The 26,323-nt window shown below is 48.9% G+C and overlaps 1 protein-coding gene and 1 long non-coding RNA gene across 3 annotated transcripts in view; one reads left to right on the top strand and one right to left on the bottom strand.

Moving 5' to 3' along the window:
* The window catches only part of FAM107A (family with sequence similarity 107 member A), a 55,168-nt gene that overhangs the window by 7,227 nt on the left and 21,618 nt on the right, over positions 1–26,323 (top strand). Inside the window, exon 2 of one of the 2 annotated variants that reach the window (XM_028518844.2) lies at positions 25,600–25,663. The exons of the other annotated variant lie outside the window; for it this stretch is intronic. Coding sequence (XP_028374645.1) covers positions 25,600–25,663 — 64 coding nt within the window. The remainder of the gene's footprint in view (positions 1–25,599; positions 25,664–26,323) is intronic. 2 annotated transcript variants of the gene reach the window in all.
* Positions 158–26,323, bottom strand: LOC118501654. Its single transcript, XR_004904284.1, has 3 exons — positions 25,679–26,323; positions 1,423–1,713; positions 158–614 (listed from the first exon to the last, which is right to left on the bottom strand). It is a non-coding gene; the product is annotated as an uncharacterized LOC118501654 (long non-coding RNA).

Raw genomic sequence — 26,323 nt, 5'->3', positions numbered from 1 at the left:
CCCTCCTTGCCTGCCAATAGCCTTAAGGTTTTGACCCAAATTCCCACACTTCCCACGCTGCTTCCACCAGCCAACCACACACACAAACACACACACACACACACACACCTCACCTCACCTCACCTACACGACCTCCTGGCCAAATGCAAAATCCTCCGCAGCCTGAGCAAATTGGTAAGCAAACTGTCTTTCCCTCCACTGTGAACCGTCCTCCCCACCTCACTCACCCCACCCTCAGAAGGGCCTGGCCAGAAACCCGGAAAAGTTGGAGTTGACATTTCTTCCCTGGCAAACCCCAGGGACAGAGGGTGGGGTTGGAGAGTTGCAGGGGGTCTACTGGCTGCAGATGAAAGGGGCATTTGAAGGCAGGCAGAGTGGCTTTTGGAAGCAGGAAAAAGGCAGTTTTCCTGCCCCCCCCAAGGCCACCCAGTAGAGCTTCCCTTCTCTTCTGCCCTTGGCTTCCCCAAGCTCAGTTCAGGAGTTGAATGCCCAGGGCTGCCTTGAACAGATGGACCAGCTGGGCACTGCACAAGGCGATGAGCGGATGGGTGAACAGGGGAGGAAATCCAGGGCACCCTCCCCCAGTGGAGCCTTGTGCCCAGTGCTGGTTGGCTCTGCCAAGAGGAAGGGATGGCACTTTGTAAGGATACAATGACATCATTGCAATCCTCTCTTCTGAGGTTTGCACTTTTCCTCTCCATCCTTATGGCCGGAAGCCTTGCTTGGGAGGGAAATAAATCAAAGGAAGAAAAGAGAGACAGAGGCCAGCTCAGCAGACTCTTCTAGGAAGCCTTCTCTGAGTGGATCTCAAATATCTGTGCAGGCTGAGGGGCTTAGGTAAGAGGAGAGGGCCAAGCCAGTCTCAGAGCTGCATTTGCATAACCAGGCCTCAGCTTTTACTAAACCTGGAGGCTTATCAGGGGTAGCAGGGAAGGAAGGGGTCATGGAAGTTAGAAGCTAGAGATTAGAGATTAGAAGGTTCCCTTAGGGATCCCAGCGCTCCTCCAAATTCCCCAGGTGAGGGCAAATCCCACTATAATTTCAAATGTCTCCACCACTCTGACCACAGTTGTAATTTCATATTTAATTTTGTGATTTATCCATGAGGAAAGACACCACATTTGATTTTTAGCTCACCAGTGTGTCCCTGGTACTTATCATTTAATAGGTGCTCAATAAATTCAGGAAGAAAAAGAGAGAGGGAGGCTGCAGCCCCTGGAAGTAACTCAAGGGTGGGATTGAAGACCGAGCTCATGAAAGGATCCACAGAACCTCAGGCTGGGGCAAAGGATGTCCTTTCTCCCACATATCCCCTCCTTGCCTTCCATTAGCCTTAAGGTTTTGACAAAAATTCCCACACTTCCCACTCTGCTTCCACCGGCCCACCACACACACACACACACACACGCACACAAATCTCACCTGCACGACCTCCTGGCCAAATGCAAAATCCTCACTGATTGTTCATCATTCATTCCACAAGTGCAGACTGCGCACCTTCTGGGCCCCAGGGTCCCATCACTGGGACCAACCAGTAACAGCACCCAGGTCCTGTCCTCGGGGTGCACGGCCAGCAGTACAGAAAGCAGTCATGGGCGATGACAGGGCAGGTGCCAGGTGCTCTGATGAGGGAAACACAGAGGCCCCAGAGCAGGATGGGACCTCACAGGGAGAGGAACGGTCAGGGAAGCTCCTGGATATGCACGCTGTGATCTGAAGAATGAAGAAGGCTGAACAGGTCAGGGGGCAGGGAGCAGCTTGGGGGCAGGACAGCATCTCAGAGGTCTGAGGGGCACCTCCCAAGAACTGAGAGAGCCTCGAGGTTTGCCCACCCCCCTTCCCGAGCCTCATGGTACCCCCTGATTCCTGGTTTGGGGTGGGTCTGCCATGGGGTGGGTTCAAGTGCGGCCTCCACTCCCCACTCCCTCATCGACCCTGCCCCTCTCCCTGCCACAGCTCCTTCCTCCCAAAAACCCAGCTATGCTTCTGCCTCAGACTCTTTGATCAAGAAGAACTTTTTCTTCTCTACTTTCTTTTGCTCAATTATTCAAAATAGGGGTGAGAGAAAAAGAGAGAGTGGCATGGAGAAAGGCACATAGAGAAGGTCTCCTGAGAGCAGAATGGGGAAACCCCAAGCCTGTGCTCCCCCACCTGGCCTTCGGGTGCCCACTTGGCTGCTTTTCCACTCCCAGGTGTTTCAAGGCCTCCAAACAGGAAAAGGGGAGAAGGAGCCAAGATGGCTGCCTGTACCCCCTCCTCAGGCCCCAGGGGCAAATCTCCCCTTTCCTGGATGGCAGAGAGAAGGACATTTTTTTCATTCTTTCACCTTGCCTCACGCACCTCCTCTTAGTCCAGTCTTCTCCACTCACTAACATGAAAAAGTCTTTGCCTCAGAGGTCCTGAGTGACTCTGGGCAAGACCATCTCGCTCTCAAGGCTCCAGGTCTCCACCCCCGTCAGGTGTGGTAGCTGCGCTACCCACTAGTTTAGGGGTAAATGAGTTGGGGAAAAGGGAACATCACCCCCAAAGGATGTAGGGCCAGGACCCCAAGCATGCAGTGTCATTAGCCCCTCTCAGTGGCCTGGCATGGGTGGCTCTCCTCATTTCACGGCCATCACGGGGTCGGATGAGATCACTGAGTTCAGATTCCCCAGCCAGGCCTCGCAGAGACCCCGCACGGCGCGGCCCAGCCTTGGCCTATACACACAACAGGGACTGAAACCGCCCAAACGGTTCAGACGCCCAAGCAGTCACAACACCTCTCAGGCCTCTAACCTTCTCATCTGGAAAATGGGTGCTTCCAATAACTGAACTCCCACAGAAACCTCCTCACAAACCCAGCCACAAATGTACGACTTCTCCATTCACCAATGTAAAAAACCAGACTCAGGTTCAGTTCACTGTTCAAGAGCACAGTCAGCAAGTACCAAACTGGGACTTGAACCCGCGTACATCTGGCTCCACAGCCCACGTTGTCATTGCCTTGTTTTTCAAATGTCAGGATGAAACTGTGCATCTCAAGCCAGAATAAATCTCCACCTGGGTGGGTAGAGTTACTAGCCTGGGCGGCTTCAGTCCCACCGGGAGCAGCAGGAGCAGCGCTGAAGAAGGGCCCTAAAGTTCAGAAGAATTTAATTTCCATCGTGAAAGGGCTTGGAGGTGGGGCAGGAGAGGCCAAATCAAAAGCCAGCTTTTGAGAAGGCAGAAACCCCAAAAAAATGCTCCCTCACTGGGCCCCAGGGATCTGCTTTCAGAACATTGTGTCTCCTAAGCTGACATGAACGAGAGGCTTTGTTTAAGTGAGAGATCAGATCTCAGGGCCTGGGGCAGAGAGAGAGGGCGAGGAGCTGGGACTTTTCTTTTGTGATCTAAAAATCTAAGAGGAGGCCAAAAACAATCAGCGAGGCCTCTCCAGGGAAGCAGAGAGAGCCTGGCTTGGTCTTGGTGACATCTTAGTCCCAAGGAAACACAGGATGAGGCCTGGGATGTCCCACAAGGGACATCACACCCAGAACCTGCAGAACTCAGCCAGAAACTGGGCGGTGATGCCATTTTGAGGGACCACCCAGGGTTTTTTCCTGATGCACCTGCGCTCTTGGACACACTTTGGGGTCATTTGGGGTACACAATGCGGCAGATGTTTGTGGCAAATTTCGATGTAGCAAAAGTCCACCTGGTGGACTCTCCCTTGTCGCTTCCCAGGACTGGCTCCTTCAGGTCTCAGCTCAGAGAGAGGCCTTCATGACCCCTTCAGCTAAAGTAACCCTAACTCAGGCCCAGATCCGGGAGCTGCTTCTCAGAACTTAAACACCATCTGTACTTGCCTTCTTTGGTTATTTCCTTAACTGTTTCATACCCAGCTTTCCCAACTAGCATCCAGCTCTGTGAGGACAGGGACCTTGCCTATCACTCACTCTGGAGGCTCGGACCCTAGCACAGGTCTGATATGTGGCAGGCATGAGTGAGCCCACAGCTACCATTCAGGGGCCTCACTGCTTCATTCCACAAATACTTCCTGAACACCCACTTCTCAGCCAAAGGCTGCCCCAGGCCTGTGGCACAGAGGACAGCCCAGCGCCAGGAACGCTTGTCAGTTACTCTGCCCAGGACAGACAGCACAGGCCACAGTGAGTGACTGACTCATGGGAACTGGGAAAAAGGTGCCCTTCCTCACAGACCTTCACAGTCCCGGAACCTCACCCTGCTGGGAGTGTTGCTGTGGCCTTTCTTGTGCGTGTCTCGGCGTGTCCATGTGTGTCTCACACATGGATCCAGAAGCAGGACTGCTGAGTCTGCGCGCACATACTTTCTCACCTGTCGGGGACGCACAGCTTTACTCTACCCTCAGGGGCTCCACTGGGCCTGGGGGTTATGTTGACCCCAGACATATGCACCGGAGAAAAGCTCACAGATTTCTGCCTGTGCGTGGGGGGCCCCATGGGAGGACGAACACCCCACAAGTGGATAGGCCCCAGTAGCTTACATACTGGCTTGAACAAAGAATAGCCACTGAGGAGAAGTAACTGAAATATATGGAGAAACTAAAGGAAGATAAGAATTGTTTTAACAAGGTCTGTTGACACAGCTTTCTCTCGGCCTCAAGTCCCTATATCTGGTGATAAGAATGTTTCTCTGCTCCTGGCTCAAGGCAGGTATCTTTTACAGGGGAGTTCAGGGCCCTTCTCAAAAGGGAAGCTCAGAGTACCCTTCTTATACCTACTGTTTTCGAAGTGTCTAGCTCAAACTAATCTTTCAGCCAAAGTAGCATACTTCAGGGTGGCATTTTCTACCATCCTGCGCCTCTCTGCTAGATAAAGCTGGACTGGTGGTAACAAGTCACCTCCCAGCGGCGGGGCATGCAACTGGCCCACCTTCTTACCAACATTTCCGTTTGTCAAGCATCTTCACCTTTGTGAAGCTCATAGATGCAAACTGACATCTCTTTATGGTTTTGCTTTTTTTAAAAAAAACAGCAGACTTGATTTAAAAGATATACTTGGAAGCCTATAAATTTTTCTCAAGCACTCATGGAGCGTTTACAAATGCTTCACATTCTAGGTTACAAAATACATCCAGGCGGCAAAGAATCTGTATCAGACACTTCACAGTGTATCTCCAACGTGATTAAAGGAAAATCCCAGACAAATAAAAAAAACAGAATGTGTTTGGAAGACACAATCCACTTGTAAATTGACCAAAGAAGATATCAAGAAAAATATTATATATCAAACTGTGTGGGATGCATGTTTAAGGAAACAATATTTCCTAAAATGATATTTAAGGAAAAGTTTATAGCCTTAAATGCAAATAGAAAATATGTCAGAGATTTAATGAGCTAAATGGCAAAGTTAAGAAGTTGGTAAAAGAACAACAGAATCAATCCAAAGAACACAAAATAAGGAAAAAATAATAAGAGCAGAAACTAAAGAAGCAGAAAACAAATGTATAATAATGAAAATCAATACGGCCAAAAGTTGGCTCTTTTACAAAGATAGTAGAGAATCATGTGTCTGACTTTATGCCTGTAAAAATTTAAACTTTCTGGAAACATCTAGAAAATACTGTTGAACAAAATTGGCTTAAGGAGAAATAGAAAACCTGAATAGTTAATAACATTTAAAGAAATTCAATCATGAGTTCATCGTTCCACAAAGAAACCATTAGACCATCAGTTTTACAGGTGAATTCTATTAAACTTTAAAGGAATTCATCAACTTGGTTTTATAAAAAGTCTCCTAGATAATAAAAATGAGAGCACACTTCCCACCTCATTTTATAATAAAATAACTTTCACATCAAAATTAGACAAGGACAGTGAAGGGAAAGTAAATTACCGGCCAACCCTCGCAAAACACTCACACAAAAAAGTCCCGGGCAGCCCCAGGACCCACCCAGGACCTGGTGGCCCTGGGACCACTTTTCACCCATATGCTCCCGACACCTCCTCTCTGTGAGTCTAGTCTGGGCCAAGCAACTCGGGGCCTCAGGGCTGACACGGCCACAGGCTCCCTCTCCTCGGAATCCTGCCATTCCAGAGTCAGGCCAGAGTCCATGGAAAGTTCGAGTGGCAGTTTTTCCAGGGATGTCTCAGCCAGGTTCAGCCAGGTGAACACTGGAGAAAGGGAGGGACCCCGGGTGACGCTGGCCCTGTCTGCAGGCACTCCTCTGGCCCTGCCTGCTCTGTGCACGGCCAGGAGCCTCCAGGCTGCAGAGCCCCGGCCTGCCTCTCCGAGAGCCATGGGCTGAGAGAGTTATGGTGTTGGTAGGAGCTGAGCCAAAAGGCTGTCTGGGCACATGTGACATGAAGACCTCAGACTGGCCATAAGAACTGAAGCTTCCTGCCTTCTGCCCTCGGCCCAGCAAAGGCTCCACCATCCCAGGGCAAGGTAGCCGTGAAAGGCTGAGCATCTTAGGACGGCTGGAGAGGGACAGAGAGCAGGGCCACCTCCAAGTTCAACCTACACGGGGTGGTAATAGCCCTAGGATAGCCAACCCTAGGGAGGGGGCATCAGGAAAGGCTTCCCAGAGAAGGTGCTCTCTAAGCAGAGCCCTGGAGAAGGGGGCCAGGCCAAGAAGAGGGCAACAGCCCTCCAGGCGGTGGGAAGAGAGGCCTTGCCACCACTCGGGGGACTGCAGGCAACTCAGAGCAGGAGGCAGAGGCCAGACAGGGCCAGGGCAGGAGTGAGTACTGTAGGATTGAGGAGAGCAGAGGCCAGAGGTTGGTGGAGCCTGCAGATCCAGGCTAGGGAGCTTGGCACGGGAGGCCCAAGGCCGGCAGCTGGAGTCAGTTCTAGCACAGCATTAGAAGCCTGGGCTGTGAAGTCAGGAGAACTGTGGTTTGACTCCTGGCTTCCCTACTTGCTAGTTTGTGATGTTGGCCACCTCCTTGACCTCTGTTGGCCTCAGCTTCCTCACCTGTGAAATGGGTTAAAAACAGAACCTATTAAACACAATACTTGGCACATAGTAAGAGCTCAACAAACAGCTACTATTTCTGTTGTTATTTTATCCGGCCAAAGAATTAGTTGCTTCCTTGGGCTCGAGTTCAGGGATAGTCATGGCTGGTGATCCAGAGCTGCCAACCAGAAGAGACTATGTGTCCTTCCAGTGGGACCATACGTGAAGCCCAGGAATGGAGGGGTGATGAGGAAATGGGGGAGAGCAATAGAAACAGGCCCTGAACTCCATCCACTACCCAAGAGCCAGAGCCAAGGATCACTCAGATTCGCCAGAGCGGAGGGTCACTCAGATTCGCTGCCTCTGAGAGAGCAGAGTCCGCACAGCTGCTATGCAACCAAAACAAACCTGACTCGGAACAATGCATTAGGGTGGGTGATGACAGGCGTGAGGGGAAGGAATTACAGATGTTTTGGGGTTTTCCTCTTTATTTTCCAAACTTGCCACAATACTCCATTTTTATCATTTAAAAAATGAAACTTTGCTCCTGTCATTTTTTAAAAATTTATTCTTTATTACTCAAATAATACATTTTTGTAGAAAAATCAGAAAATACTGATCAGAAGAGAAATAAAATCACCCACCGGCCTTCCGCCCAGTATATCCGCACCTAACGCGTGGTGCGACCCCGCCGGACCTCCGCCGCCCACATCCCCACTGTACCGGAGACGTGTAAGGACTTCCTCCGCACACTCCACGGCAGAGCCCGCGCATCCTCTCGCCTCGGCGCCTTCTCCAGGATGAGGATGCGTAGTGTTCCCCTAACCCGGACAGGCCACAATTTGCTCCGCCAGTCCCGGATGTGGGGGCATTTAGGTTGTTTTCTTGTTCTCTCACATCCCAGTAGATATATTTTGGTGACGTCCTTTCTTTGGGATAAAGTCCGTGTTCAGGCTCTCAGAAGGGTTTCTATGGAGGTGGGGACAAAACGCTGTGTGCACGTGGATCCACGGCCTGGAAGATGACCTTCCCTCCTCACGACCCCTCCGGTGGCTCCGAGTGGGAACTCAGGGTTGGGACTTGTCACCAGAAGGCTGGAGAAACAGGAGGAGGATGTGGGGGTGTTGGGGCCCAAGGCCTGGGGCCCCGGGCAGTGCTCAGTGAAGGTTTGTTGACCAACTCGGAGTGAGGGTTCTGTTTTTAGAGCACAGTGACTCAGGTGTCGGGCTCTGCCAGCCAACTATGATAATATTATGCCCCAAAGAAAATAAACTCTCCTGTGAGTTTGAGACCCACCTCATTTTACAGTGAAGTCCCACAGGGGTGAAGCCATTTGCCCAAGGTCACGTGACAAGAAGGGGGTGGCTGGGACAGATTCAAGTCTTCCATCTCATCCCCCATCCCCCTGCGAACTTAGGCCTTAGGATTGGGACCAAATGCAGTTCCTGTGTGGTGGGGCCTTATTTTGGGCCTTTGTCTCTTTTCCCACCACCACGCCCTGAGAACACCCCCACCCCACCCCTGCCAGCTCCCCCATCTCCTGACCCCCTCCCCTGGGAGAGTGATCCCTACAGATCCAGGAAACTGGCCAGTGGAAAGAAATACATGTGACCCCCCCAACTCCAGCTCCACGGACTTGCTGCTTATTCATAAATAAAAGAATGCCCAGGCTATTTTGGGCACCTGTAATTTTCTACTTGAATAACTAGGGAAGTGGCTGCCTGCCCGCTTCTCTGCCCCGCTCACTGCGCCAGAACCAGGGAAATGCGATCTCCCCTGGCGTAATGGGATCTAGGGCCAAGCCTCGCTGCTGATTTCCTTGCTTTTGTCCTGTTCCAGAAAACCCAGGTGTCCCCTGTGCCACCTCCTTGGGGATCTGGGGAGGGGGAATCTGGGCCAGGTTTGAATGCCATGGACTAGTTGGCTCCTTCCAGGTACAGGAGGCAAATCCCAGCTCTGTCACATGTCCAATATGGGACTTGGGGCAAGTGACTCACTCTCCGAGCCTCAGTGTCTTCATCTGTAAAATGGGGATAATTATACCGCCTTGCAAGTTTGGAACAGGTAAGTGGCCTGGATCTTAGGGTTGCTGCTGCTGCTGCTGCTATTTCAGGTATGAGGGAGGGGCTATTCTGGGAAGAGCCCCACACAGGATTCTCAGGCTGCCCTCTGGTTCTACTGCTGACTAGCTCTGGGCTTGAGATAAGCCAAATCTCCCCTTACTAATGTTACACAAAATTATTTTTTCTATATACCAAAGTAGTCCATGATTGGTTTTAACACTTAGAAACATGAAGAAATTTAAAATCATGGTAACTCTGAACTGCTACTATTTAGTGAGCACCTGCTCTGGTGCAGGCCACATGCTAGGTGCTCCCCATTCTCTGGCTCTGATTCTCTCAAGTCTGAGCCTGACTGTGGATGAGAAAACAGGGCTCAGAGAGGTGCTGTGACTCACATAAGGTCACACAGCTGGTAAGCAAGTCAGAAATCAGACCCAGGTCCCTCCCTCTCCCCAGCTCATTGCCCTGTTTTCCTATTGTAGTATAACAATTATCCCAGTATCACCCTGATGGGCATGGCTCAGTGGCTTGGGCATTGTCCTGCAAAGCGAGAGGTCACCAGCTGGACCTGGCCAGGGCACATGCCTGGGTTGCAGACTGGTCCCAGTTGGGATACACGTGAGAGGCAACCGATAAATATTTCTCTCCCTCTTTTTCTCCTTTCCTTTCCCTCTCTCTACAAATAAATAAAATCTTTTTAAAAAATTGCCACAGTATCAACAGCTTCAGACAACACACTTTGATCACAATTCCCATGGGCTGGCCTAGCTGTGGCCTCTGCTCCATCTCACAAGGGGCTGGTCAGGCTGTGTTTTCATCTGGAGCCTCAGCTGGGGAAGAACCTGCTTCAGAGCTCCCTCAGGTTGTCTGCAGAATTCGTTTCCTGTGGTTGCAGGACAGACGGTCCCAGATATTTGCTAGGTGTTGGGTCCTAGGTCCTAGAGGCCACCTGCAGTTCTAGAGGCTGCCAGTAGTTCCGGCTATTGGACTTCTCAGCATGGGTGCCCACATCAATCAGTCAACAAGAAGAATGTCTCTCTCTCTCTCTCTCTCTCTCTCTCTCTCTCACACACACACACACACACACACACACACAGAAACATATACTACCAGAATTATTGGAGTGACAAGCCATCACCTTTGCCATAGTATGTTGTTAGAATCAAGTCATCCCACCAACACTCTGAGGCAGGGGTCCCACCCAGGGGACGTAGGGGTATTTCAGGGTATTGCATGCCCCTCTCACCAAAGCCAGCTTCTCATTTTCCACCAGCTTCCTCAACCCCACCCCACAGGAGAAAACACAGAGCTGGCAAATGCAAATTTACTTTACCTTGCAAACATCTGGTCATATTCTGGGCCAGGGGGAGCAGAAATGGGCAGGACAGAGATCTCAATCTCCAAAAACTTACCAGAAGGTTGGGAAGATGTACCAGCCAAGTGGTCTTTTGGTATCAGAGCCCTGAATTAAGGTGGAAGAAAAGATAATATATCAGCTCTTATAGCTTGAAGTCTAGGAATGATAGCGTCAGGCAAGGCTAGATCCAGGGTCTTAAATGAATTCTTCAAGACCTAGTCCCTCTCTTCCTCAGGCTCCACTTTCCTCTGGTTAAGCCCATTCCTGGTCCAGTCCCCTCATGAAAACTCCCATCAGTTATAGGCTTTTACCATTCCTACAGCTAGAAGGTGTGAAGGTTGGAGAGAGAAACTGGTGTGAAGGAAAGGTGGCTCAGGACAAGAAGCTGTGGGAAATGAATTGAGAGTAGGTTGAAATGTAGAAGGACTGCAGTGCAGACAGAAAAGACTAACCGTCATTGTGTTGTCCAATGTTTTCCAGCATGTTCCACAAGATTGTAATAGGTGTTAGGTGAGCCAAGGATTTCAAGGCCAACAGACAGGGTTAAGCCCAGCTAACCAGGTTTCCTTCCTGCAGAGTCTCTGTATGTTCACACAGAGTCTCTGTATGTTCACACAGCTGTGAACCTCCAGAAGGAAAGCTGAGGGCTACAGTGTTCCCTAAGGTGAAGTTCTCAATTCTGCACATTGGGGAATGCCACTGTGGCTCACAGGGAGCCTCTGAAGGCAATGGACCGAGACAGCGAGACAGCAGAAGTCTTCTAGAAAGCATATAGTGAAAGCCTCATAGGGGATGACTATAATTGCATGCAGGGAGATGGCCACCCAGACCGGAATAAGGTGCACAGTGAGAGATGGAATATGGGAAAATGTGCAAATTGGCTCTCAAAACACAGCTATTTTCATGATGGTGACAGTGAAATTCAGTGTGGATTTTAACTTTTCCACTGCAGGTAAGGACAGTACAGGAGCAAACAGGGGCTCCAAAGTCCAGCAAATCAGCTTTTAACTCTATCGCTTTGTCATTGGGCAAGCTCCTGCTCCCTCTAAACCTCGGTTTCCTCACTTGTTCAATGAGGATATTAAGGTTTTTTTTGCAGTGTCCTTGCAAGCATTCCAAGACTGATATATATATAGATATATATATAGATATAGATATCTCCATTGATGATGGTGCTAGACCAGCCCTCCCACCAAAAGTCCAAAAGATCAACATAACACTTGACAAAACAAGAGGCAGCTGCTGTCGGGCAGCAGCGAGCAGGCAGTGTGTAGGCAGTGGCGAGCAGGCAGTGTGTAATAGGTGCTACGATCCTGAGGGAAGGGAAACTCATAGGTAAGCCCCTCCTCACCTGGGCTCTCTTCCTGGGATAACATCACAAGCATGGCACAGGGCAGCCGAGCCCAAACATATCATGACAGTCTGTCTGAGCTCAGAAGGCAGAAATCAGAGTTTGGGCTACTGGGGCAGCAAAAGCAGAAAGAATCTGCAGGAAGAAGGGGAGCTAGATAGACAATGGGACCCCAGAAGTCTGTGTGGGGTTTCCCCAGGACCCAGAAGTCCTTGCCCAAAGCTTGGGCTATGTGTGCCTAGGGTGAGGCCATCCAAGGTTTACCCAAGAGCATTTATTAGGGGCTTGAGAGAGAACTCACTACACGTCCAGCAGCGCTGGGGGCCATTGGAGAGACCTTCCTCCCAGGCATCGAGCTGAAACACCAGAAAGGCCATGCCTTAGGAGTGAGGACCATGCTCTAGTGCGAGGGCTGCTCTAGATCTGCTCTAAAGAAGCCCAAAGCCAAGTCCTTCAAGATCCTTAGAGGACAAGGTTTGGAGTCCTGCCAAGTTGGGAAGGCTTGGGAAATAGCTTGAACTTTGCACGAATCCTCCCTAACAACGTATAAAACTAAGCCCATGGGATTTCACAGGGATCGCTAGTAATTGTATTGCTTGCTAAAAGAAAAATTTAACACTCTTCACAAGAAGAAAACAGAATCCAGAGTCTCTCAAGCACACACACCACATCCAGTATACGATCAAAATTTTGTAGACCTGCAAAGAACCAAGAAACTGTGGTCTTTAGTCAAGATTAAAAAAAAGGCAGTAGAAACTGACCCCAAGATAGTCCAGAAGTCAGACTTAGCAGATGAATGTGCTGAAGCACCTAATCCATGGTTTGGCACATAGTAGATGCCCAGTAAATGCCAGCTGCTGACTTCCATTTGAGCAAATTAATCATTTGTTTCCCAAAAGACTTTGAAACCCACAGACCAATAAAGGGAAATACACCCATCCTCATACACTGAATTCCTGTGGTCTCACCATACAGGACTTGGAGGTGGGGTGGAGGCTGGTGGGGGGCAGGGGCTGCCTTGTGCAGTAATGAGAGAGACAAATCATGAGAGAGGCACCCTCCACTCACTCACTATGTGAGTCTTCCAAGGCCTTGTGCTCCAGTTTTTCCATTTATATAATGGGGAGGGTGGGCAGGTCATCTCAAATGGCACTTTATCCCCAGGATTCTGAGTTTGTCTAGCACAGGAATGGTTTTTGGCCAGGATATGCTCCAAGCTCGAGCCTGGAAGAACCAGTTGGAAAAGGAATTGGATCTATTTCTAATACCTTGGGGGAAACATGTGTTGTGGGTGTCTCTCTCCCAGGTACAAAACATGGGGCTATGGGCAGAGCCTGAGCTCATTTTCCAAAGTAACCTTTCTTGAGAAATGTCTCCTAGCAACCCAGCTCCACCAACAGACACCCTTCAGGGATCTCTGCAGAAACACAAAGGCCTTTTGTGGCTCCCTTCTTCAAAACCCCAAGATGGAACTGCTTACCAGCCACGATGCTACTGTCAAACACAGAAAGTAGATGGAGGGGCACTTGATGGGGCAGGGGATATTGGGAGGATATTCACCCCAGCCTCACTCTCCTTTCCCTCTGTAAAATTCCCAGCAGTCTAGTTTCAGGGCTCAGAGCAAGGGCTAATGTAACCAGAAAAGACACCAGCGTTCGGGCTGCCTGTCACTACCAAACCCAATAGCGATTGAATTTTTATGGGTGCTTTATTCAGATGGCTGGTGATCTGAGAAGATGGTGGGTTCATACCCTAACAAACCATCTTCCTTTCTCTTTCCTGGCCAGAATTTTTATAACGTGGGGGTGAATGGATAAATAAGGAGCAGTGAGGGCTTTGAAATTCAGGTAGGTTTAGAAGAACGAAGCTCCAGCATTCCTGTTCTGGGCAGTTAGCTGTTTCCAGGGGAGGGTGGTCGTCTGCTCTCCCTGGAACACAAAAGGTCTGGATGTCCCCAGACAATAATCTTCTATCACTGCCCCAGGGGGCCAGCTGTTTTCCCAGGAGCCAGGGTGGGCCTTATCTATAGTTTCTGAAACAAAAGCTTTAACATACACATTACTTGCTAGACTTATAACTTTTTCCTTAAGCTAAAATTTTCCAAGCCTTGAGTCCCCTATCATTGGGGCAGGAGATATTGGGAGGATCTCCACCCACAGCTTCACTCTCCTTTCCCTCTGTAAAATTCCCAGCAGTCTAGTTTCAGGACTCAGAGCAAGGGCTAAGACCTGGGTTCAAAATCCAGCTCTATCTCTTAATAGCTGGGTACTTTGGGCAACTTATTGAACCTCTCCAAGCCAGTTTCCCCGTCTGTAAAATGGGGATAATAATATGTAGGAGGTTGGTGCTCCCCCCACCCCTGGTCCCCTTTACTGGTCCAGCACACCCATCCCCCCAGTAGCTGTAAGCATTGGCTGCTAATAGCTGCACTCTTCTCTTAACAATTGTCCTGATCTGGTGGGGGGGCTGCCTCACCCAGAAATACCTGAGAGGTTGACCCCATCTTCCTGGTGACCCCTTCCCACTGTCCTACAGCTAATAACCAACTGGTATGGAGGAAGAAAAGCTCAGGCTCCCCCCCCCCAAAGTTGGACAGCACTGTGGTGTCTCGTACAGCCCAACACTCCCCATGGCATCCAGCTGAGACTGGACTTCAGCCGAACCACGTCTTTGCTTGACTTCTTCTCCTGCTGCACTCTGCTTCCCTCCCTGACTCCTCTACAGATTTCCCGTGACGGCTCTCCCTCCACCCGTCACCGACACAAAGGCCCCACTGTGGGCTCTCCTAGAAAATCCAAAGACATGAGCATGCCCTCGTCTCAGGCCCCTGGGAGGACCCAAAGAAAGAAAGCACATGAAGTGCCAGCCAGGGCCTGGCACACAGTGTGTGCTAAACGCACAGACGTCATTATCCTCCTCCTCTCCACCTTTATTATTGTCATCAAAGACGGTCCTGGGATCAGAGGGGCTTCTAACGTGGGCAAGAGCTGGGGCAGTTGGTGAGGAGGGATACTATAGTTTAAATGGAGTTCTCAGCTTTCCAAATTAACACACTATTTTTCCTATTATAAAAACAATACAGGTTCATTGCCAAAAAGAAAATGCTCAGGAAATTTAAAGAATCACAAAAAGGAATTAACAACTGAATGAATGAATGAAACTCCTCAGCCCTTGAATATAATCACTGTGGACATTTTCATTCCTATCCTTCCAAACATTCTCCATATAAATTCACATAATATACATACACGATATATTCACATAATAGAGACACACATATATACAGATCTCTACATACAAACATACTATTTATATATGTAACACTATATATATGTATATTCATATGTATAGATATGTAACACTACATCTAGAGCAAAACACTGCATATGGCTGGTGTGGTTCATTTGGTGGAGTGTCATCCCATACACCAAAAGGTTGTGGGTTCGATCCCCGGTCAAGGCCCATAGAGGAGGCAACCAATTGATGTTTCTCTTTCTCTCTGTCCCTACCCCTCTCTAAAAATCAATGAACATGTAATTTTTTAAAAAATGCTACATATGTAATAATATATATAACCAATTTTGTTTTCCAAAAAATAGAATCACAGGTACTATTCTATAACCTGTTTTATCCTACTTGACTTTCTTATACAGCTGGTTAGCATCTCCCATGTTAGCAAACAGATCTACAGCATCAGTTTAGCCATAGATTGCTATATTTTATGGCAATAACACAGTTTATTTAACCAGTTCCCTATCTATGGACATTTACCTTATTGCCAATGTTTTTATTATTATGAACAATGCTGGATAATGCACATCTTTGACCGCATATCTCTATGCGTGTGTTCGGTTATTTCCTTTACACACATTTCCAGGGTGGAACAGCCCAGAGAGGAGAACGCCCAGGTTTCCCTCAGGCTGACAGTACTGCCGATGCTCCCTCCACGAGCGCACCTGTGTGTCCGCTTCCCCACACTAGGTATCCGGTGCTCTCCAACACTAGGTATCATTTTGTTTTAATTTTTGCCAATCTGATAGGTGAAAAACAATACGGCATTGTTGCTTGAGTGTGCATTTCTTTGGTTTCTGGGGAGGCCAAGCATCTTTTCTTACGTTTGTGGGTGTTTGAATTTCACCTGCGGGAACTGCCATTGTCAGTCCTTGGCGAGGCCCTTGGGGCGCCTCCTCCCTCCCCGGTGGCTCCCCTGGGGTGTTGTTTTGTAAGCAGCAAAGCCCTGCTTCCTACAGGGTTGGCCTCCCAGGAAGGAGACTTTTGGCCTTCAGACCCCAGCAGGCAGCCAGAGCTGAGATTAGTAGGGATCCAGTTCCTTGGCCTCCAGGTGCCCCCTGGCCAAGTCCCCTCTCCTGGCCCTGTCTACCTCCCTACAGCACAGAGGCTATAGAAACCAGATCTGCTTATAGAAATAAGTTGTTTTCTCCAAAATTCCAAACCCACCCTGCAACTACATTCCAGGAGTGATTATTAGCATGACTTAAGGAGTCTTTTCAGAAGAACATACTAGAACATTCCTTTAAAGTCCAGTGCTCCTGAGAGATTTATAATACTGTACATATACAAAGATTTATCACAGTTGCAAATGCCCCAACAATTGACCCAGGGGCTCTACTGGTAAGAATTTCCCCCTCTGGCCAGGTGCTCTCATCCACGTATAGAACAACGTGTTTAAAGTGCTCATTAAGACATCACTCACAACGGCCAAATAAATGGTTATCAACCTACGTGTTCATCAGTAAGGAACTGCAAAATTAGTCCTGTGTGGCCTTTACCAGGAAACATTGTGCAAACAGGAAAACAATGTGGTTGATCTGAATGTGCACAGGCGGAAGGATGCCCTGGAGACATCTTAAAGTGGCAGAAGCAAGTCACAGAGTAATGCACTAAGTAGGGTCCCTTTTGTGCTTTTCAAAGGCATAGACTGGAATTGTTCTAGGTCTTTATGGAAGCAGAGACATGCCCTGGGTGTGGGCATAGGAAACTACTCACAACACTTCCTCTGGAGGGCCGTTGGGGGTAAAGTATTTAGAGATTTTTAGGTTACACTTTATACATTTCTGCATTGTTTAAATTATTGCCATAAATATGCTTTACCATTATATAATGAAAAAACTTAAAAGTTTTAAACTGAGCCCATAATCCATAACTATAATTGCGATAGTAGTATGACTGCTAAATAGCTCATTGAATGCCAATTTTGTGCCAGGCCCTGAGTATTCTCTTATTTCTTCCTAAAACCATTTCGTGCATTGATACCCATTTTCTACACAAAGAAACTGAGTCTTCGATTCAGAGACTTGTTATAGCCACATTTGATTAAAAAGCCCTGGCTCCTTCCACAAGGCGTGGTTCTGGTGCCCAAGATGAGACCTGGCTGGAGTGGGCTGTCTCCGAACCCCTGCCAGTGTGCCCCCCGGTGGGCTGGCTGGTTTCCACAGGGCAGCTGCTCTGCCATCTGTGCCCCGCAGCCTTTCTCCTCCTGACTCGACTCCTTAGAGTTGTCCTGTCCATACAAGCTACTTGAATTAATTAAAATTAACTAAGACTAAAATTTTGGTTCCATGGTAGCACTAGTCACACTTCAAGTGAAAAATATTCTCATGTGGCTAATGGCTACCATATTGTCATCACAGACATGGAAGATTCCATTACTCAGGACATTCTGTTGGATAGCACTGCCTTATTGCAGCTTCAGAGCCAGGCAGACGGCCCCAACCTGGCTCTTCCACTCATGGGCTGAGCTGAGCAAGTTGTGTAACCTTGCTGGGCCTCAGTGTTCTCAGCTGTAAAATGGGATGGCAGTATGGCTACCTCACTGGACCATTGCAAGGATTAATTTAAGATCACACCTTTTGCATAATTAGCCCAATGCCTGTCACATGAGCCACTTAAAGGGTAGCGAGGAGGGTAGGACTCCACAGTCAGACAAATTCATAACCTTGGGCAGGTCCCCTCACTACTCCGAGCCCTGCCTCCTTGTCTATAAAATGGGGTAAATGGCACCTACCCTGAAAGGCTGCTTGGAACATAAGAGCATACACTCAGTGCCCAGGGAGGGTTGAGTCCCTTTTCCCCTTCCTGAAAGGGGGTTTCCTCTGCTAAGTAAAGTGCCCACGTGAGACCCAGAAGTAAAATATTCCTGAAGAATCCAGAAGACCAGTGTGCCAACAAATGAAGACTCACCCTCCAAAATAAAATGAGCATGGGATACTGTTTTGTTACCCATCAGACTGGGGGAGGGAAGAGACAGTTTGAAGTTTTTATTGAAGAATAACATGCATGTAAAAAAGTGCCCCTATCATAAGCGTACCACTCAATGAATTTTGAGAAACTGAAAATATCTGTGTAGCCACTACTCAGATACAGACTCAGAACAAGGACCCTGCTCCAAAGCCCCCATCCCCTTCCCATCCACTGTCCTGGTTTCTAAGGCCACAGACTAGCTTTTAGTAGACAAACTTAGAGATTCATAATGCCCAGGAACAGAATCATAGGTACATAGAAAGGGCTGGCAGCTGCCAGAGGGGAGGTGTTGGGAGGTCTGGGTGGAAAAGGTGAAGGGATTAAATTTTAAAGAAAGCAACTAGTAGACACAGACAGCAGTGTGGTGATTGCCAGAGGAAAAGCGGGGTGTGGGGAAGTGGACGAGGGCAAAGGGCGGGGGGGTGGTAAACAGAGACAGAAAGAGGCTCGACTCTGGGCGGTGAGCGCGCGAACGCAGCGTGCAGATGATGCGCTGCAGAGCTGAGGCCTGTGCGGTGCTATTAACCAAGGCCACCCCAATAAATTCAATTAAAAAAGGATTAAGAACATGCAGAGGTAAGGGGATGCACACAGTCTAGTAGTCTCAGATGCTGATGATGGGTGTGTGAGGTGACACAGCCATTCTGGAGGGTGATTTGGTCGCAACTACTAAAATTTAAAATAAACAGGGGTGGGCAAAAGTAGGTTTACAGTTGTGAGTATACCTAACAGAGTTCACTCTCGTATTATTATTTATTCATTATTGTATTATTTGTATAATAACTATAAACCTACTTTGCCCCCTCCCGTGGCCACGTGCATCCCCATGGCCCAGCACTCCCACCGCGCAGCGCCGGCCCCGGAGCAACGCTCACGTCCACACAGAGACGCGAGCACAGGGTGTTCGGAGCAGGATGACTTGTGACTGTGACAAATCGGATTCAACCTGAAAGCATAGCTAAAGGGGATTGGTCTTTTAACAACTGCAGGCCACATGCTGTATTATATGCTGCGGACCAAACATGTGAAGTGGATCTCCGTGGATTGACGTAGAAATATCCGCAGGACGCGTGGCCGAGTCTAAAAAGCACGCTGCGGGAAAGTGACCACACACACACACAGCACCAAAGACAGTGGTGGCTCTGAGGAACGGGGGGGATGGGAGCTGAGGGGACACAGTGAGGAGAAATGTCACGTTTAAATTTAAGTGCAGTTGGGTTGCTCCAACTGTTTAAAGTAGCAGTGGATTCTACAGGGTCCTGCACAAATAACACCCCTTTTTTATTACAAAATCATAAGCATGTAATTTTGTAACATAACAATATCACACTCAAGCACACCATATAACATTTTAGGTGAAACATTCAAATTAAAACTATAAATTATTGCACCCATATTATGACCCTGCCACCACACTGAAGCAGGCGTTACTTCTGCCAGATGCTGTATATTACTTGTGTGAACTGTTTTGTAAGTTTTTAAGGAGAAGTAAACAGCCCACCCACCAAGTCCAGGCGAGGAGGGGAAGGCGCCCCTCTGTTTCCGGGGCTGGGGTGGCTCCTTGCCCAGTGCCTCGGCGTGGGTCCCAGGAGGCGGTGTTCTGGGCCTCCGAGGCCTGAGAGCACTGGAATGAATGGGCAGTGAGAGGGCCCTGAGGCCGGGATCAGAAAGACAGTGCCCTCATTCCCCGCACCTCGCCCAGGACCCATGGTAAGGAACCATGAGGTATGTGGACCCATGGAAAGGAACAAGTCCCAAGGTTTGGTGCCTCTCCAGAGTGGCCCATGCTTTAAAGGAAGGATTTCAAGGTTTGAGCCTCTCTGCCCCTGGGGATGAAAGAGAGGGTGGCAGCAGGTGTCACCTCACACAACACGGTGGCTTTACGAGAATAAGGAGCTAAAGCAGACCCCAAGGAGAGTCCTGTGACACTGATGGGCTTAGGAATGGGGAACAGGAGGAGGTAGGCAGCAGCCAAGGGTCCACACGAAGAACATTCTGCCTTTAAGAACTAGCTCAGTGGGGAGGCTGGCCCAGCTGACTCCATACAGAAGAGTTCCTTAATCTCTCTGAGCCTCAGTTTCCTTTTCTGTGAAAGGGGTGCAGTCTCTTGCTATTCCACACCCACACCTGCACTCACACACACACACATGCACTGCACATACCCACACCCCACTTGTGAAGGTGGCTAAGACCACAGGCACGGAGTCGAACTATCTCCAGTCTGATTGCAATGCTCCTGCTGGTGAGCTGTGTATCTTGACCCGTCCGAAGCCTCAGCTTCCTTTCTCGCCTGTAAAACAGGAACCCCCTTTTTCCCTGACTCAAAGGACTATTATGAAGCTTAAGTGAGACCAAATGGATACAGTTTCATCACAATGCCCAGCTATAGGACATGCTCAATAAATGTTTGCTACAAGTAAGTTGGTTTCCCTTTACTGAGCACCTATGTGCTGAGAACTGTGCTATACATAAAGAAATCTCTGAATATGTCACAGTACCTGTTTGCAGTGTTTACAGTGCAGTGGGGCGGGGGGTAAAAAAGAGACACCCAGAGACACACTTCCCTTTGATTCACTCCAAGTCACAAGGACAAATACTCTAAGATCCTACCTCAACTCTTCCAAAGTCAGAATTGAGGCCCATCTATGTTCATCTAAGCTGTAATTTTGCTAATACCTCCTGCATCTCCACCACCAGTCTAAAGCATTGTGCACAGAAGTGACTTTAATGTGTCCAAAAAAATCTATGTTGTGAAGATGTCAAAACACAGCACATAAACTGATACAACCACAGTTGAAAGTATCTACTACAGCTGACCCACGGCTGAGTCCTTGCCCAACAGAAACCACACAGTGTTTACCCAAAACTTCATAGGAAGGTTCACAGCAGCTCTAGTAGTCACAGCCTAAGCTGGAAGCTACCCAAACATCCATCCACAGGAGGACACACAGCCACACCGTGAGACAGCCGTGAGATGGGATACTGCTCAGCAATAAAGAAAATGATCTGTGAAACGGGCAACAACACTGATGAATCTCAAACGTACTGTTGAGTGAGAGGCCAGACCCCAAAGAGTAAAATTTATGATTCCGTTTATATAAAATCCTAGAACAAGAGACAAATCTACGACGGTAAGAGTCGGAATATTGCTTTCTCTGGGGAGAAAACGGGCATTGGCTGACACCAAGCTCGAGGGAGCCTTCTGGGGACGGAAGGCTTCACGCATTGATCTCAGAGGTGGCTGTGATGCAGGGTGCAGCCAAGAGGGGGGCCCCAAAAAGGGATTTGGAATGGGGTCCAGAACTCAAGGTGTCTAGGAAATATTAGAAAGACATATAAGATGTCCTGACCCCTTCCCCCACAGGTGTGAGTTGGGGGAAGGGACACATGGAGCAGGAACATGCAGAGCTGTTTTGTACAGCCACAGCTTTGCAGCTAATCCCTGGCATGGTCATTTAACATATCTATAGCCTTTGGCTGGTTGCTTGGATATGTTAAATAGCTGTGACCATGCTCTGAGCCAGGGGGATGGAAGGAACTCCCCCCCCCCCAAGATGTAACTGAGGGGCAGGTCCCCCAAGTTACAGCACCTGCGTGGGAGCTTAGAGAAGATTGGCTCCATGACATGCAGCCACACCTGCCCAGACTCACTATGGCAGACCCCTACAGGTTTGCAGAGAAAGAACCATGCAGCTGTGGCAATAGAGGGGAGAGCCACGTGCTTCTGTCAGAGTGGGGAACCCTGCAGCCATGTGAGAGAGAATCACCATGCGGCTTTAGCAGAGAACCACCACTCAGCTTTGGCAGAAAGCCGCTCACAGCTTTGTGGAAAGATCCACGTGGTTTTGCCAGAGTGCAGACCCCCGCAGCTTTGGTAGAAGAGGGCCACTCGGCTTTGGGATGCTCCCTTTGGCCTCGTGGCCTGGGAAGCAGGAGAGACTTTGCCTGGAAGAAGGGTGAAAGAACTCTTGCCAGCAGGCCATGAGAAGGTGCCACATGGCTTTGGACTAATTGGAGATCCTGCCTGGACGGCAACACAGCTGACGGTGCCAGCTGCCGAAACACAGACATTTGCTTCTTTTCTGGAGTTATAGTACCCTGAATTAGGGCAGGGGGAGAAGGGAAGCACTGTGGGCATCTGAAGGTATCCAAAAAGGACTGTGATATTTTAATGAAGACATTAGGTCACTGTTTTAAGTCTGTATAGCATTAAATAAACATTTCCCTTCCTTTTCACAAATCTCTGGCATTGAGAAATGTCTTTCCTATAAGGCTGTGCACATAACAAACCTGGCAGGGGGGTCCTTTCGGTAATTGTATATCGTACCCCCCTTGGCCCTGTGTGTGGGGGTCTGTCTGTAACAGTCATGCGGGTGAACACGTACGTAAACTTCAGAGAGCTGTGTGCCAAGATGAGCGCACTTCATGGATGTGTGCTCTTCCTCCAGGTGTAGAATCTTTACAAATAAACGAAGCAAGGTCCCGTAAGTGTTACTCTGTGTGTGCATCTTGTGGGGGAGACCAAGGAGGGTGTGTGGTGGGTCCGTGGTCTCCTTGACACTTCTCAAATGGAGGCATCAGCCTCCAGGAGAAGCAGCAGAGCAAAGTGAAGAAGAGGAGACTTTGGGGTTAGACCCATGAAAGGTCATCAAGGGCCAATCCAGGAAAATTTTCTCAGCAATCGGGACATTAAAAAAAAAAGCAGGTGGTGCCCACAGAAAGGACAGGAGAAATGCAAATGTCTTTGGCTTCAGCCAACACTGAGTTGTGTTCGCCATAGTTAGGTATATTATGCAACATACAATGGTACTGCCTCTGGCATGATATTGGTGTGCCAGCTCTCACTAACCAAAATTATAACTAAGCCAGCACCTTCCGGTCCCTAAATGCTGTGAACAAATGAGGGCTGGCTGTATTTCACAGCACAGTCTTTAGAAAAGACTATCAATTACCTGTAATACGTCAGCGAAGATCCACGTGGCTTTTCAAACAAGCTTCGCCTTCCCAAGGGGTTGCATGCCAGTGAGCATCTTCCTGCCTCTCCGAACTCCAGTCACTAAAGGGCGAGGGGCCTATGCCTTGGTCACTGAGGTTTTACTGGACATAGGTTGGCCTGATTTCCCAACAATTCTTTCATGCAAGGCGGTCCGGCAATGCAAGGGACAATTCTTTAAACTCTAGCTCTGGAAGCTGCTCCTTATGCAACTCTGGCTTTGTAATGCTAATGCTGCCCTTGGGACCCAGCCCCACTTCCCTGGTCTGCATGGGGAGATTCGAGAAGAAGCCTGGAGCCCCTTAGTGCCCTCTGAGACAGGTCCTTTTTCTTTGTCCTGGAGGTTTCTTTCTCAGATGAGGTTACTGGTCCTCTCAATCCCTTTGTTAAAAACCGTAAAAGCGACTTGGCCAAATCCCAAACAAACACCCTCCCTTTTCTTCTCCTGTGGTCTCTTTGGTGGCAGGGCTCAAGTGGGAACACCCCAGGGAAATGCCAGGACCCCAGGCCCTTCTGTCCACCCTGAATAATCCCTCGGGAAGCAGCAGGAGGCCTCCCTCCATTCTGACTCTCTGTGGAATTAGCCAGTTTCCCTACATAGCCCAGAGCTCCAGTGTGGGTGCATTCATTCATTAGCTCACTCACTCCATTCATTCTTCCAGTAAATTGTTACTGTGCATCCAATCCAAGCCCAGCTCTGGACTAGGCCCTGGGGAGACAGCTGCGGACAGGCAAGTACAGTCTAGTGGAGGCGAAGGGGCTCAAACCATCATAACTCGTGGTGAATATTAATGTAAGGGAAGTCTGTGGTGCTGCGGGAGCACGTCATCCCGGGGACCTCCTTGAGGAAGGGGTATTTCAGCCTAGACTACAGGACAGGAAGGAGTAGCCAGCAGAGCTGGAGAGTGCTTCCTGGACAGAGGAAACAGCTTGTGCATAAGCCAGAAGTGAGGGGCAGCATGGCTTCCAGGGAACCCAGTATTTCCCGTGACTAGAGTATGGGAGATGAGGGAAAGGAGCCCCCATTTCCTCCCTGACTTTCCCTCATATGACTGCCCCTGCGTCCCCTCCACACCAGTCCCCTGGGCCCCCTTGCTCTTCCCTGAACTTCTCGCACACTCCAGCCTCAGGACCCTCGCTCTGGCTGCGCCCTCTGTCTATGACACTTTTCCCCAAGTTAATCTGTTTGGCTAACGCCCTACTTCCTTCAAGGTGTGTGCTCACATCTCCTCTTCCCAGTGGGACCCTCTGAGCAGCCATTTATTGCCACATACTACCCATACCCACTACTAACCCTGCCCTAATTTTCCTTTGCTCCAGTTTCTATCACCTTCTAACCTACTATCTACTTCACTTATTTGTTATTGTCCATCTACCCTACTAGAATGTTAGCTCCACAAGGTCAAGGACCTTTGTCTTCTTCACAGAGGTATCCCAAGCCCTTGAACATTTGAAGGAACAAACAGATGAGACTTGAGAGGTTGGCAGGGAGGGTGCAGGTTGCAGAGGTCTTGAAGGCCAAAGCGAAGCATGTGAGTTTGATTGCAAGTGCAGAGGGAAGGCACCCACAGGCTTTTAGTAGAGCAGGATCAGAGTCTGAGTTACATTTCAAAAGCTTGCTCTGGAGTCTGTGTGGACCATGGCTGGAAGGAGAACAAGCTACAGCAGGCCTCCAGGAGAGTGGGAGTGGGAGCTGGGGTCAGGTGGAGGCATCAGAGAGGAAGATGGATTGAAGAGATACCGAGAGGCAATCCTGCCACGCCTCAGTGACCTGAGGACTACGCAGTTTCAGAAAGACAGGGCACAGCAGACCCCCAGTCCGAGTGACAGAGCCAGGGGCCAGCTGCCAGGTGGAGGTAGGGGGAGGAACAGGTTAGGGGCAGGAGTGGTCAAGGGTTCTGTTTGGGCCACTGTGAATTTGGCCTATTAGACTTTCAAGTGGAGATGTCAAGTAGCCTACTGGACAACATTTAAGCTCCACGTGAAAGTCTGGATTGGAAATACACATTTGAGCACTGCTGGCTTAGAATTATTTTTAAAGTCATGTAGAGGAAGAAACAAAGATGTCTAAGAACTGACCTTGAGACCCAAACCCTGAAGCCTTCTGAATTGTCCCTTGAGGGATGAGGAGTTTGCCTGGGAGGTGGGGAAAAGGCAGACCAAGGAAAAGAAACTGTGTGGATAAGACCCCAACATAAAAAAGAAGACATGGATCTCAGTACTCTTCCAAATTGTCAAGGTCGCCCAAACTAAAGAGTATGAGAAACTGTCAGAGCCAAGAGAAGCCCAGGGAGACTTCAGTTGACAATAATATATCAAAATTAGTTCATGAATTATAACAAGTGAGCCATCCTGCATACATGTAAAATATTAATAATAGAGAAACTGGGTGCAAGGTTTAAGAAACTCTCTGTACTATGTTCTCAATTTTTCTGCAAATATAAAACTGTTCTAAAAATAAGGGTTTTTTTTTTTAAAAAAATGCATGAATCTCATAAGTGGCACCCCACACGTACACATCCTCCAATGACAGCAATTTGTTTCTCTGGAGAGCATTTTGACCTGACTAGTCCCTTCCATAGTCAAAAGACTCCGAGACACTATGAATATCTCCTCACTCCTCCCCTACCAAGGATCAGAAGGGCCTGACTTCCACCCACTGTCTTTCTGTTCACAGAAAGAATACTCACCTCAGGCCATATTTCATAATGAAAATGAGAAGCAGAGACTAAATGGTGCAGGTAAGTCGGAACCACCCAGAAGTCCTCAGGAGGTGTGGCCTGAGTCAGTCCTTCTGGAACGCTCTGTAAATGCACATTCCTGGTCACAGTTTTCCTGAGCTCCCACCTAGTTCAATAGCCGGCTTGGTTTTCCGCCTGCAGCGAAAGCTTCAGTGCATCTGGGTTCAAATTCCAGCTCCACAACTAACTTGAGCCTTATTTTCCTCATTTCTAAAAGGGGCTTATAACCATACCTGATCAAACAGTGGGTTAAATGAGATGAATCCTCTGAAGAATAGATAGGACATAGTGAATGCCCAATGTCCGGCATTGTTCCTGGCACTCACTGTGGCTGGTTGTTGATGAGAGATATGATCAGTCTGGCCAATGAGTGAGGTCTCTGAAGATCAAAGTGTGTCACTTGGGTCCTTAAGACCTTGGGTGGTGACGGAGGATCAGAGAAATACAAGGACCTCTGAATCAAAGCAGAAGCTGGGACTGAGCAGTGGCCAAGGGCCAGCAGGAGAGGTTTGGCTGGCCTTAGGACACACCATGCTGGAGAGGGCACAGAGGCAGATGGAGGTGATACTCTGTGGCTGAGGTCCCAACAGCCAACTCAAGATTCCCTGGCCCACACAGATACTGCCTTAACAGATGCCAGTGAGGACCCTGGACAGCTCC

Source organism: Phyllostomus discolor, chromosome 7, assembly GCF_004126475.2.
Source record: "Phyllostomus discolor isolate MPI-MPIP mPhyDis1 chromosome 7, mPhyDis1.pri.v3, whole genome shotgun sequence".
NCBI lineage: Eukaryota > Metazoa > Chordata > Mammalia > Chiroptera > Phyllostomidae > Phyllostomus > Phyllostomus discolor.
Note: the sequence above shows the minus strand (reverse complement) of the source record. Positions and strands in the feature narration are given on the sequence as shown.